The sequence below is a fragment of the Eleutherodactylus coqui genome, chromosome 8 (assembly GCF_035609145.1).
Source record: "Eleutherodactylus coqui strain aEleCoq1 chromosome 8, aEleCoq1.hap1, whole genome shotgun sequence".
Lineage (NCBI taxonomy): Eukaryota > Metazoa > Chordata > Amphibia > Anura > Eleutherodactylidae > Eleutherodactylus > Eleutherodactylus coqui.
Window position 1 is genome coordinate 190,133,420 of NC_089844.1, and position 14,903 is coordinate 190,148,322.

Below are 14,903 nucleotides of genomic sequence, written 5' to 3' on the forward strand. Positions count from 1 at the left end.
GTGTGCCTGAAACTCTATGTCTGTCTTGTGCCTTGTAATGACCTTGTTTTGTTTGTAGCATGAATCAGGGTTCGGCCTCGTTCACATGGGCGACACAACGTTGTCGCGAAAAAAATCGCAGCGATATCGCATCACTGGTGTTAGCTGGAAATGTAAGCCCTACCCCGAAAATAAGACATAGCTGAAGAAAAAAAGTAGTGCTGTCCGTGGCTCCGCTGCAGCTTCTCCCCGGGTCCCTGGCACTAGTCGTCATCTTCTCTTCTGGCCGGGGATTGAAAAATCCCCGCCTCCTGGAAGCGCTGGCTGTGATTGGCTGACACTTAGCCAATCACAGTCAGCACTCGATGAATGGCTGTGACTGGTTCATCAAGCGCTGGCTGCGATTACAGGTCCATATACCCGGTCACCAGTGACGTAGGGTTCACTGCCTAGCATGGAGTGCTTAATCCTCGGCAGCCTGCTTCAGCGCGCAGACACTGTGTCTGGCCACTAGTGTTCATATGCTATATAAACAGTAGCGGCGAGACACCACGCATGCGCAGTCATGGCGATATTCCACGCTTGCGCACTAAAGCAGGGTGCCAAGGATTCGGCATTTCCTGCTAGGCAGTGAACGCTACACCACTAGTGACCGGGTACACTGACCTGCCGGAAGTGGACTGTAGCAGATGGACACCACATCACAGGAAGAAAAGGATCCGGACGGCTGGGGGTGAGGTGACTCGGGGGACTGGATGAACCAGGAGAAGATCGAGGACATTATGATATTTTTCTGGCTACTACAACATTTTTCTGGCTACTGTGGCACTATGATATTTTTCTGGCTACTATGGCATTATGATATGTTTCTGGCTACTATAACATTATGAAATGTTTCTGGCTACTATAACATTATGATATTTTTCTGGCTACTATGGCATTATGATATGTTTCTGGCTACTATAACATTATGAAATGTTTCTGGCTACTATAACATTATGATATTTTTCTGGACACTATAACATTATGATATTTTTCTGGATACTATAACATTATGATATTTTTTTGGCTACTGTGGCACTATGATATGTTTCTGGATACTATAACATTATGATATTTTTCTGGATACTATAACATTATGATATTTTTCTGGCTACTATGGCATTATGATATTTTTTTGGCTACTGTGGCACTATGATATGTTTCTGGATACTATAACATTATGATATGTTTCTGGATACTATAACATTATGATATGTTTCTGGCTACTGTGGCACTATGATATATTTTGCTGCACATGGAAACAAGTCAGTAAGCCCCGGCGATGGCTGTACGAGAGTCTTGTGACGCACACTCCCTGCTTATGAATAGACAGACATGAAGGAACACCTCTGTACTAGGGACTAGAGATGAGCGAACGTACTCGTCCGAGCTTGATACTCGTTCGAGTATTAGCGTGTTCGAGATGCTCGTTACTCGAGATGAGTACCACGCGATGTTCGAGTTACTTTCACTTTCATCTCTGAGACGTTAGCGCGCTTTTCTGGCCAATAGAAAGACAGGGAAGGCATTACAACTTCCCCCTGCGACGTTCCAGCCCTATACCACCCCCCTGCAGTGAGTGGCTGGCAAGATCAGGTGTCACCCGAGTATATAAATCGGCCCCTCCCGTGGCTCGCCACAGATGCGTTCTGACATAGAGGAGGGACAGTGGTATCTTGGTGGAGCTGCTATAGGGAGAGTGTTAGGAGTATTTTAGGCTTCAAGAACCCCAACGGTCCTTCTTAGGGCCACATCTAACCGTGTGCAGTAGTGTGGAGGCTGCTTTTTGCAGTGTTGCACGTTTTTATTTTGGTATATCGGCCGTGCAGAGCATTGCGCCCTGCAGTAATTATACATAGTCCAGGGCCAGTAGTGGTGGTGAGGCAGGGACAGAAGACATATTTATTGAATATAGGCAGTGGGCCTTTCCAAAAACATTTGGGAAAAAAAATCTATTTGGCCTGCCTGTGACCATCCTCAGTGTACTGGGTCTGTGCTGGGGGTAGTTGTCCTAATTCATACGCAGCCAGCTAAGTGTTACAGCAGGCTTGCGCAAAATTATTTCCTGGCTCTGCTGTGCGTTCCGTAAGCGAAGTCAGCCTCCAACCACAGGCCAATAAGCGGCACATTTAATTACAGTGTTTTGCTTCTGCACTACTGGTAATACACCATGCTGAGGGGTAGGGGTGGGCCTAGAGGACGTGGACGCGGGCGAGGACGCGGAGGCCCAAGTCAGGGTGTGGGCACAGGCCGAGCTCCTGATCCAGGTGTATCGCAGCCGACTGCTGCGGGATTAGGAAAGAGGCACGTTTCTGGCGTCCCCACATTCATCTCACAATTAATGGGTCCACGCGGTAGACCTTTATTAGAAAATGAGCAGTGTGAGCAGGTCCTGTCGTGGATGGCAGAAAGTGCATGCAGCAATCTATCGAACACCCAGAGTTCTGCGCCGTCCACTGCTGCAACTCTGAATCCTCTGGCTGCTGCTGCTCCTCCTTCCTCCCAGCCTCCTCACTCCATTACAATGACACATTCTGAGGAGCAGGCAGACTCCCAGGAACTGTTCCCGGGCCCCTGCCCAGAATGGGCAGCAAGGGTTCCGAATCCTCTCCCACTGGAGGAGTTTGTCGTGACCGATGCCCAACCTTTTGAAAGTTCCCGGGGTCCGGGGGATGAGGCTGGGGACTTCCGGCAACTGTCTCAAGACCTTTCAGTGGGTGAGGAGGACGATGACGATGAGACACAGTTGTCTATCAGTGAGGTAGTAGTAAGGGCAGTAAGTCCGAGGGAGGAGAGCACAGAGGATTCGGAGGAAGAGCAGCAGGACGATGAGGTGACTGACCCCACCTGGTTTGCTACGCCTACTGAGGACAGGTCTTCAGAGGGGGAGGCAAGGGCATCACCAGGGCAGGTTGCAAGAGGCAGTGCGGTGTCCAGGGGTAGAGGCAGGGCGAGACCGAATAATCCACCAACTGTTTCCCAAAGCGCCCCCTCGCGCCATGCCACCCTGCAGAGGCCAAGGTGCTCAAAGGTCTGGAAGTTTTTCACTGAGAGTGCAGACGACCGACGAACAGTGGTGTGCAACCTGTGTCGCGCCAAGATCAGCCGGGGAGCCACCACCACCAGCCTCACCACCACCAGCATGCGCAGACATATGATGGCCAAGCACCCCACAAGGTGGGACGAAGGCCGTTCACCGCCTCCGGTTTGCACCGCTGCCTCTCCCCCTGTGCCCCAACCTGCCACTGAGATCCAACCCCCCTTTCAGGACACATGCACTACCGTCTCCTGGCCTGCACCCACACCCTCACCTCCGCTGTCCTCGGCCCCATCCACCAATGTCTGTCAGCGCACCGTCCAGCCGTCGCTAGCGCAAGTGTTGGAGCGCAAGCGCAAGTACGCCGCCACGCACCCGCACGCTCAAGCATTAAACGTGCACATAGCCAAATTTATCAGCCTGGAGATGCTGCCGTATAGGGTTGTGGAAACGGAGGCTTTCAAAAGTATGATGGCGGCGGCGGCCCCGCGCTACTCAGTTCCCAGTCGCCACTACTTTTCCCGATGTGCCGTCCCAGCCCTGCACGACCACGTCTCCCGCAACATTGTACACGCTCTCACCAACGCGGTTACTGCCAAGGTCCATTTAACAACAGACACGTGGACAAGCACAGGCGGGCAGGGCCACTATATCTCCCTGACGGCACATTGGGTGAATTTAGTGGAGGCTGGGACAGAGTCAGAGCCTGGGACCGCTCACGTCCTACCCACCCCCAGAATTGCGGGCCCCAGCTCGGTGGTGGTATCTGCGGCGGTGTATGCTTCCTCCACTAAACCACCCTCCTCCTCCTCCTCCGTAACCTCTGTCTCGCAATCAAGATGTGTCAGCAGCAGCACGTCGGCAGCAGTCGGTGTCGTGCGGCGTGGCAGCACAGCGGTGGGCAAGCGTCAGCAGGCCGTGCTGAAACTACTCAGCTTAGGAGATAAGAGGCACACGGCCCACGAACTGCTGCAGGGTCTGACAGAGCAGACCGACCGCTGGCTTGCGCTGCTGAGCCTCCAACCAGGCATGGTCGTGTGTGACAATGGCCGTAACCTGGTGGCGGCTCTGCAGCTCGGCAGCCTCACGCACGTGCCATGCCTGGCTCACGTCTTTAATTTGGTGGTTCAGCGCTTTCTGAAAAGCTACCCACGCTTGACAGACCTGCTCGGAAAGGTGCGCCGGCTCTGCGCACATTTCCGCAAGTCCCACACGGATGCTGCCACCCTGCGCACCCTGCAAAATCGGTTTAATCTGCCAGTGCACCGACTGCTGTGCGACGTGCCCACACTGTGGAACTCTACGCTCCACATGTTGGCCAGGCTCTATGAGCAGCGTAGAGCTATAGTGGAATACCAACTCCAACATGGGCGGCGCAGTGGGAGTCAGCCTCCTCAATTCTTTACAGAAGAGTGGGCCTGGTTGGCAGACATCTGCCAGGTCCTTGGAAACTTTGAGGAGTCTACCCAGATGGTGAGCGGCGATGCTGCAATCATTAGCGTCACCATTCCTCTGCTATGCCTCTTGAGAAGTTCCCTGCAAAGCATAAAGGCAGACGCTTTGCGCTCAGAAACAGAGGCGGGGGAAGACAGTATGTCGCTGGATAGTCAGAGCACCCTCCTGTCTATATCTCAGCGCGTTGAGGAGGAGGAACATGAGGAGGATGAGGAGGAGGGGGAAGAGACAGCTTGGCCCACTGCTGAGGGTACACATGCTGCTTGCCTGTCATCCTTTCAGCGTGTATGGCCTGAGGAGGAGGAGGAGGATCCTGAAAGTGATCTTCCTAGTGAGGACAGCCATGTGTTGCGTACAGGTACCCTGGCACATATGGCTGACTTCATGTTAGGATGCCTTTCTCGTGACCCTCGCGTTACACGCATTCTGGCCACTACGGATTACTGGGTGTACACACTGCTCGACACACGGTATAAGGAGAACCTTTCCACTCTCATACCTGAAGAGGAAAGGGGTTCGAGAGTGATGCTATACCACAGGACCCTGGCGGACAAACTGATGGTAAAATTCCCATCCGACAGCGCTAGTGGCCGAAGGCGCAGTTCCGAGGGCCAGGTAGCAGGGGAGGCGCAGAGATCAGGCAGCATGTACAGCACAGGCAGGGGAACACTCTCTAAGGCCTTTGACAGCTTTCTGGCTCCCCAGCAAGACTGTGTCACCGCTCCCCAGTCAAGGCTGAGTCGGCGGGAGCACTGTAAAAGGATGGTGAGGGAGTACGTAGCCGATCGCACGACCGTCCTCCGTGACGCCTCTGCCCCCTACAACTACTGGGTGTCGAAGCTGGACACGTGGCTTGAACTCGCGCTGTATGCCCTGGAGGTGCTTGCTTGTCCTGCGGCTAGCGTCTTGTCAGAGAGGGTGTTTAGTGCGGCTGGGGGAATCATCACAGATAAGCGTATCCGCCTGTCAACCGACAGTGCCGACAGGCTTACACTCATCAAGATGAACAAAGCCTGGATTTCCCCAGACTTCTCTTCTCCACCAGCGGACAGCAGCGATACCTAAACAATACGTAGGCTGCACCCGCGGATGGAAGCATTGTTCTCTATCACCATCAAAAACGTGGACATTTTAGCTTCATCAATCTGTGTATAATATTTATCCTCCTCCTCCTGAAACCTGACATAATCACGCCGAACGGGCAATTTTTCTTAGGCCCACAAGGCTCAGTCATATAATTTTTGTAAACAATTTTTATACGTTTCAATGCTCATTAAAGCGTTGAAACTTGCACCTGAACGAATTTTTATTTTAACTGGGCTGCCTCCAGGCCTAGTTACAAATTAAGCCACATTAACCAAAGCGATTAATGGGTTTCACCTGCCCTCTTGGTTGGGCATGGGCAATTTTTCTGATGTACATTAGTACTGTTGGTACACCAATTTTTTGGGGCCCTCGCCTACAGTGTAATCCAATTAATTTTTTGCCCACCTGCATTAAAGCTGACGTTACATCAGCTGTGTTGGGCACTGCAATGGGATATATTTATGTACCGCCGGTGGGTTCCAGGGAGCCACCCATGCTGTGGGTCCACAGGGAGTTGTAACTGCATGTGTCTACTTCTTAAGAACCCCAGTCTGACTGGGGCATGCAGTGTGGGCCGAAGCCCACCTGCATTTAATCGGACGATACCTCAGCTAAGATAGGCACTGCAATGGGATATATTTATGTACAGCCGGTGAGTTCCAGGGAGCCACCCATGCTGTGGGTGCACACGGAATTCCCATTGCGGAGTTGTACCTGCCTGTGACTATTTATAAAAAACCGCGGTCTGACTGGGGCATGCAGACACCTTGACAGAATGAATAGTGTGTGGCACATAGGTTCCCCATTGCTATGCCCACGTGTGCAGCTCCTGATGGCGGTGGCACAGGATTATATTTCTCATTGCTTCTGTACAGCATTGTGGGCTATCGCCCCGCCCCTTTTAACGAGGGTCACTGCCTAGCCGTGCCAACCCTCTGCAGTGTGTGCCTGCAGTTCCTCCTCATGGCAGACGCACTTATAAATAGACATGAGGGTGGTGTGGCATGAGGGCAGCTGAAGGCTGCGCAGGGACACTTTGGTGTGCGCTGTGGACACTGGGTCATGCGGGGGGGTTGGGCAGCATGTAACCCAGGAGAAGTGGCAGCGGAGTGTCATGCAGGCAGTGATTGTACTTTGTTGGAGGTAGTGTGGTGCTTAGCTAAGGTATGCATTGCTAATGAGGGCTTTTCAGAAGTAAAAGTTGTTGGGAGGGGGGGGGCCCACTCTTGCCGCTATTGTGGCTTAATAGTGGGACCTGGGAACTTGAGATGCAGCCCAACATGTACCCTCGCCTGCCCTATCCGTTTCTGTGTCGTTCCCATCACTTTCTTGAATTGCCCAGATTTTCACAAATGAAAACCTTAGCGAGCATCGGCGATATACAAAAATGCTCGGGTCGCCCATTGACTTCAATGGGGTTCGTTACTCGAAACGAACCCTCGAGCATCGCGATAATTTCGTCCCGAGTAATGAGCACCCGAGCATTTTGGTGCTCGCTCATCTCTACTAGGGACGCATAATTCGCAGTGACTGACATGAGATTCTAATGTTTTCTGCTAATACCTTGACATTTCCTTGATTTCGTTAATGTCCCCTCGTCTGGGAATACGGAGTCTGGGCAGCCCTCACTGCCGGGATGGATTTCTTCATCTATCCCACTCTCTGAGGATTGTCCGCTGATGGTCCCCTCGGCCCGCCTTCTATCCTCATCGGAGCTTTTGCTGCTGTTCTGCTCCAGTTTTTGTACGTCCGCCAGAGTATTTGTAGACTGATGAAAGTGCTTTGCTATAAATCCCACAAATCTCATGCCTTTTCTGGATGCGTCATTCACCTGCAGAAAATAGTTTTTTTTAAATTTTACTTTATTTATATTGAAAATAAAATACAGAATTTTTACAAATAATTTGAAGAATTAAATTGTATAAACGTTCAGTTGTGGGCAAAAGTTTTTAGACTGACATAATTTTTGGTTTTCACAATCTTTTCTGCGGGTCGGTACAATTACTAGATTTTTCCACTTTTGCACAATTAACGCCTTTTTTTCCATCACTTCATTCAAGGTGTCATATTTTTTTTATTTTTCCACCGGCGGAGCTCTCTGAGGGCTTCTTTTTCTGCATGATAAGCTGTAGTGTTTATTGGTACAATTTTGGGGTACATACACTTTTTTGTTCACATTTAATGTGTTTTTTTCATACAATCATAGAATGGTAGAGTTGGAAGAGACCTCCAGGGTCATTGGGTCCAACCCCTGTTCAGTGCAGGATCACTAAATCATCCCAGACAGGTATTTGTCCAGCCTTTGTTTGAACACTTCCATTGAAGGAGAACTCCCCACTTCCTGTGGTAACCTGTTCCACTCATTGATCCCCTCACTGTCTAATATCTAATCTGTGTCTCCTCCCTTTCAGTTTCATCCCATTGCTTCTAGTCTTTCCTTGTGCAGATGAGAATAGGGCTGCTCCCTCTGCACTGTGACAGCCCTTCAGATATTTGCAGACCGCTATTAAATCTCCTCTTAGCCTTCTTTTTTGCAAGCTAAACATTCCCAGATCCTTTAACCGTTCCTCATAGGACATGATTTGCAGACCGCTCACCATCTTGGTATCTCTTCTCTGAACTTGCTCCAGTTTGTCTATGTCTTTTTTAAAGAGTGGTGCCCAGAACTGGACGCAGTATTTCAAATGATGTCTGACTAAGGAAGAGTAGAGGGGGATAATGACCTCACGTGATCTAGACTCTATGCTTCTCTAAATACATCCCAGAATTGTCTTTGCCTTTTTGGCTGCTGCATCACCTTGTTGACTTATGTTCAGTCTATGATCTATTAGTATACCCAAGTCTTTTTCACATGTACTGCTTGGCCCAATTCCTCCCATTCTGTATGTGTTTTATTTTTTTCATTTTTCTTGCCCAGATGTAGGACTTTGCATTTCTCCCTGTTAAATACCATTCTGTTAGTCGCTGCCCGCTGTTCAAGCTTTGCTAGATCTTTTTGAATACTCTCTCTCTCCTCCCTAGTGTTAGCTATCCCTCCTAGCTTTGTGTTGTCGGCAAATTTGATCAGTTTCCCATCAATTCCCTCCTCCAGATCATTTATAAAAATGTTAAACAACACTGGGCCTCGGACAGAGCCTTGTGGTTCCCACTTGATATATTCTTCCACTTGGATGTGCAGCCATTTATGACCACTCTTAGTACGATCACTCAGCCAGTTCTGAATCCACATAACAGCTGCGTTGTCAATCCCATATTTGGTAATTTTTTCAAAAAGTATGGTATGAGATACTTTGTCAAATGCTTTACTAAGGTCAAGATATACTATGTCCACTGCATTTGCCTGATCAACCCAGTTGGTGATTCTGTCATAGAAGGAAATTAGATTACTCTGGCATTACTTGTTTGTTACAAGCGCATGCTAGCTCTGGTTAATTACTCTATTTTTTTCCAAGTACTAGCATATATGCTGTTTAATAATTTGTTCAAAGATCTTTCCCGGTATAGAAGTCAGGCTCACAGGCCTGTAGTCTCCTGAATCCACCGTCCTCCCTTTTCTTAAGATAGGGACACCATTTGCCCTTTTCCAATATTCTGGAACTTCTCCTGTTCTCCAGGAATTTTCAAGTCAGTAGCCAGTGTGTATACAATATCTGCCTCTCCTAATATAAGATTCACCTAACCTGCATCCATGCACAACAGAGACTAAAAAGCAACCAGCACCTAGGGGTGCACTGTTACTAGAAGTGGGGAGGCTGCACAAAGTACATATTTTCTATGTGGGGCACAAATTAGAATATTACAACTGTTCGGAGTACAAAGGGGGACAAAGCAACTGATTGAGGGCACAAAGGGAAGAACATGACTACTGTGTGGGAGAACAAACTGAGACATTACTGTGTAGAAAGCAAAATAAGGGGGCACAATTGCTGTCTGGGGGTACAAAGGTAGCACTATTATTGTGTAGGGATGAAAAGCAGAGTACTATTACAATTTGCGGCACCAAAAGGGGTATTATTAGCCCCTGGGGCACTATGTATGGGGAGATTGTGTATAGGTGAGGAGAACACAATTTCTTTCAACACAATTTCTGTAGAGACGATTTGAGATTGGAGGAAATCATCATGAAGGTTTGGGCTGGATGGAAAAGAATAAGTCTCAAATAGAGAAGATAAATCCCCTTCAGTATTTACATCCAAGAACAATCCTGAGAGTGCTCAGAACATGATGTCTTATAGCGGCTGTTCTAAATATTGCAAGCTTGTCCCATGCTATATAAAATATGTTTTGAGCACTCAGAGGATCATACTAACTGCACCGCTAGCATGAGCACCGCAGCCCCTTAAATCAGATGATTGTAGATCCTCATAATAAACACTTAATATTTCCTTGTAGCTACGGGGTGGACCCCCAGAATTAATTCTACTAGTGGCACAAGGAACCCAAGTCCAGCACTGCTGAGCACTTAGCCCTCTCAGCGTAGTATGTAATAGATCTTGACCGCATGATCGGCACTTTAGTGGGAACACGGGCTGAGGTTTGCTATTTCATGGGATTTGTGCAAATGACAGATGTCTTCTACTGACTGCAGCCCACAAATGTAATATCTAAACAAGATAAACGTATTACAATTGATAATAACCGCACAATCAACAGGTATAAGCAACTTTGTAAAAGGAAAAAAATACTTTTTCTAGCAGAATTTTCATGCCTTCGTTTGTCAGAGCTTCATATAGTGACATCCATTCCTCAATGACCAGGCTGGCCTGCTTCTGTCCTGTGGATACTGCATGCTTTTGACTGAAATTAAGGAAAAATTGTATAGTTATTTATTTCATCGTTTATTTAACAAACAAGGTAACTCTAATCATAACTTCCATTAGTGCAGAGACGGCATAACACCTCAGAGAAAATAGTGCAGTGAGTGCGTCATGGCGGAAACCTGACAGCCGGCATCAGTCAGGGGGTCCGTCCGGTGCCTTCTCTGGCCGGCATCGGCACTTCCATTATGTTCTCCAGCATAGCAGCCAAATAATAAGTACAAAGCAAAGTTGTAGACAAAATTATTCAACCTGCCTTGTAAATTAGGTGTCTTTGCTAAATGTACAAACTGTTTGTAAAAAAACAATCAAAGAAGAACTATTAATATACGAGCTCAACACAACCGATACAACAAGTGATGTCTCCAAATTCACAACAAAATGTTGCTTTTAAAGAGGTTGTCTGGTTACTCAACAACCCGTTTTCAATGAAACACATTTGCAAATCAGCTGTTGTCTCAAGCACATCTAATGCTACTGAACAAGGGCTTCATTAGTTGCACCAGGTGTGCTTGAGCTAAGTACATCAAATACCTGGACTGGCAGGGGCTTTGTTGGCTGTGATGTTTGATTACATTTTACATGATGGCAAAGTCACTGAATGGTCCTAGACATACAGTTGGAAGCAGTTCTCAAGTTCAGGGTTAAAGGAACTCTGGCCACACTACCTGAATGGGGCAGAAAGAGGGCGCTATCACTGGCTGCCACCAGATACCTGAGGAGACAGGTTGGCAAAAACCCTGCAGTGACTTCAAAACACCTGCAGCAAGATCAGGTGGCAGCCACACTGAGGTTTCCATTTGCACAGTCCTTATTCATACTAGTGTCTTTACTTGGCTATTTAGCCGTGATAAAACATAGGCCGAAAATTGCAACCATGTGACCAATTATACTGGATTTCTAATTGTTTAAAGGGGTTGTCCAGGCATAGAAAAATATGGCTGTTCTCTTCCCATCACAGTGCCACCCTTGTCTGTGCCATGTCTGGTATTGCAACTTAGCTCTCATTCACTTCAATGAAGCTGAGCTGCAATACCAAAGACAAACCTATGGACAAGGGTGGCGCTGTGTTTGGAAGAAGGCAGCCATGTTTTTCTAGCCCCTTTTAATACAGTGTTGTCGTACACATTCCCATCATAACTAAAGATAGATAATCTTCATATTGTTTCATTTTGCTGTAACAAACATTACCAGATTGCTGACTGATATTGCAGTGTACAACGCTGGGAAAATAGGTTTTCAACTTGACTTTATTTAATGCACGAAGTTATCCGCCATCAGCCAGGACTGAGCGTCATGTAATTACTTGTAGGAAAATGAACCCAATTAAACCCCTAATTAGTCATCTGAATATGGGATTATGGCCGGCCATGTTCTTAGAACCATCACAACTGTTGACCCTCCCAGTTGTCCGTACAAGGATCAACATTATGGCGCAAGTAAAAGAAATTTCTGGAGGGAGCAGAAAAAAACATGTAGCTATCCATCAGTAAGGAAAAGTATCCAAAGTCATCTGTGGCGGGGAGCAGTAAATGCCAACCTCTGGAACCAGAGGGCTGTGTTGGTATCTCCACCGCCCAAACCCCTCCGGCGCCGCTCACGATATTGTGTCACAAACTTATAATAACATTTCTAAGGCTACATTCACACAACAGATTTACCATGAATCTACAGCAAATTCAAGGTGAAATCTGCCTCCTTAGGCTAGGTTCACATGGGGTGGAATTTCTGCAGAATTTTTAAACCCGAAACTAAGCAACAAAGTGGATGAGATTTGCAAAAATCTCGTTCACACGCTGCCAACAGTCCACTGCAGACTAGCCACGCAGAAAATGACATGCGGCGTGGAATTCAAATTTGTGGCATATCAATTGTATCACCGTTTATACTGCGGACTCACTTCTCTCTATGGGGGGACATTTCTGCAGCGGAAGACAAGCAGAAATGCTGCATCAAACCCGCAGTCCGCGCAGTCCCACTGCAGACATTTTGCGATATTTCAGCAAAATCTCCATCCTGTGGGAACCCAGCCTTAATGGGGTTGTCTGGGCTGTTTTTAGCTGAGCACCTATCCCCTGGATAGGTCATCAGTAGTTGATGGACAAAGGCCTGCCGCTCAGGACCTCCATCCATTAGCTAATCGCCTGGCCTGCTCATCATCAGTGGACAGAGGAGGAAGTCGGAACGCTGGTCCTTTATTCCCCTTTCTCCTCCTCGCATGGGCAGGACTGGATAAGACATTCTGACCATGCGAGGCGCAGAAAGCATAACAGGAAGGCAACACTCCAATTTATCATAATTGTGAGGCCGAAAAAATACATATGTCCATCCAGTTGAGCCGATTAACGCCCAATGTTGATCCACAAGAAGGCAAAAAAAAAACTTAATTTCAAGGGGAAAAAATTCCTTCTTGACTTCAATCTGGCAATCAGAATAATCCCCGGATCACTGACCCTTCTGAAGTTATTAATGATTATAGCATATAATATTGTATCACTCAAGAAAGGCGTCCAGGCCCCTCTTGAACACTTTTTGTGAGTTTGCCATCACCATATTCTCAGGAAAGAGTTCCATTGTCTCACTTCTCTTTTATGTTGGTATAGAAAGTTTCTTTCCTCTAGCTGTAGAGAGCACCCCCTTGTTACAGTCCTGTGTATAAATAGATGAAGGGACAGGTCTCTGTACTGACCCCTGATACATCTATACATGGTTATTACAGTGCCCCCTTGTTACAGTCCTGGGTATAATAGATGATGAGAGAGATCTCTGTACTGACCTCTGATATATCTATACATAGTTATTAGAGCGCCCCCTTGTTACAGTCCTGTGTATAAATAGATGAAGGGACAGGTCTCTGTACTGACCCCTGATACATCTATTCTATACATGGTTATTACAGTGCCCCCTTGTTACAGTCCTGGGTATAATAGATGATGGGAGAGATCTCTGTACTGACCCCTGATATATCTATGCATAGTTATTAGAGCGCCCCTTGTTACAGTCCTGTGTATAAATAGATGAAGGGACAGGTCTCTGTACTGACCCCTGATATATCTATACATGGTTATTACAGTGCACCCTTGTTACAGTCCTGGGTATAAATAGATGATGGGAGAGATCTCTGTACTGACCCCTGATATATTATACATCAGGGGACAATACAGAGATCTCTCCCATCATCTATTATTCCCTGGATTGTAACAAGGGGGCGCTCTAATAACTATGTATAGATATATCAGGGGTCAGTACAGAGATCTCTCTTTGTCGCACAAGGAATGTAGTGTACCTAGCGACATGTACGTGTCCAAAGAACTATGCGGGCAAGACGCAACAACAGCTCCGTCGCAGAGTACTTGCCCACTTAGGGAACATTCGACGCAAAGAACCCACACCGGTAGCAACACATATGTGGGAAGCCCACGGGGGAGATGAATGGTGCATCTGTTTCCAAGGAATTGAAGTCATTCGTCCTGATGGACGCAAGGGAGACATCAATAAACTACTGTTGCAAAAAGAGACAGGATGGATTTACAGATTAGATTCTGTCAATCCACTAGGCCTCAATGAAAATATATCATTCAACTGTTTTATCTGAGCTTGTAGCAGGGAAGTGAATGTCGGAAATATATTGAGACACCAGACTAACATACAAACACTAATAAATGACATACCATCTTGCATTCATCTTTATTTACTTTATTGTAAAAACACAATACATCTGGGGTGAGTTGTCACCTGCATCTTAAAGGATGATACAATTTTACCATTGAAATTCAATTTTGAGCATAATCTCGGGGTATCCTAATTTTTCATATTAGGGATAAATATGTAACCGCGATCTATATAAGCCATTGAGGCCAAACCCCCGTTTTTTGAGCCCTGGACTTGATATATTAACATCATTATCATTATCTAGAATATCAGATTAATGACAGTTTATTTGAAGGCATAGAATTAACATACCCCGGAGCATTTATATCTTTACATTTACCCTGAGCCATGGATATGAAGGGAGGACACGCCCCCCAAATCTAGACCGCTACTAAGGAGATATGCAACTACGCCCACAATCGCGGGACAGCCAATGACAAATAAGTGATCTCACATTGAAATCGTCATAACGCCTTAACGTCGTGGATTACGTATTCACGTATCAGCAATGCCATTATGATTAGACGCAGAGCTCATTATGAGCAGTGACGTCAATATGTAGACGCCGCCGTCCACGTCATCACGCTCCGCACACGTGACGACGCACAGACTACGTCATCACGCCTGGAGCGCGTAGCTTACTATGGGGACTGGGAGTGGCATCATCTCTTCACATAGACAGCGTCATGACGCCAGCCACGTAGAATATCGTCAGCACGCTTGAATTAGCGGCGCCATACCGACACACCCACAACATAGCGGCATAACAATAAACTGCTTTATCATGTAAGTATCCTTTAATCCAACAGGATGGTCTAAACAACGCTGTATCCACT

General features: G+C 47.2%; 1 protein-coding gene across 1 annotated transcript in view; it reads right to left on the minus strand.

Moving 5' to 3' along the window:
* RFTN2 (raftlin family member 2) overlaps positions 1 to 14,903 on the minus strand; it is an 85,953-nt gene that overhangs the window by 34,234 nt on the left and 36,816 nt on the right. The window contains exons 3-4 of the mRNA XM_066577149.1: positions 10,285 to 10,396; positions 7,163 to 7,430 (exon numbers count right to left, since the gene is read on the minus strand). Coding sequence (XP_066433246.1) covers positions 7,163 to 7,430; positions 10,285 to 10,396 — 380 coding nt within the window. The remainder of the gene's footprint in view (positions 1 to 7,162; positions 7,431 to 10,284; positions 10,397 to 14,903) is intronic.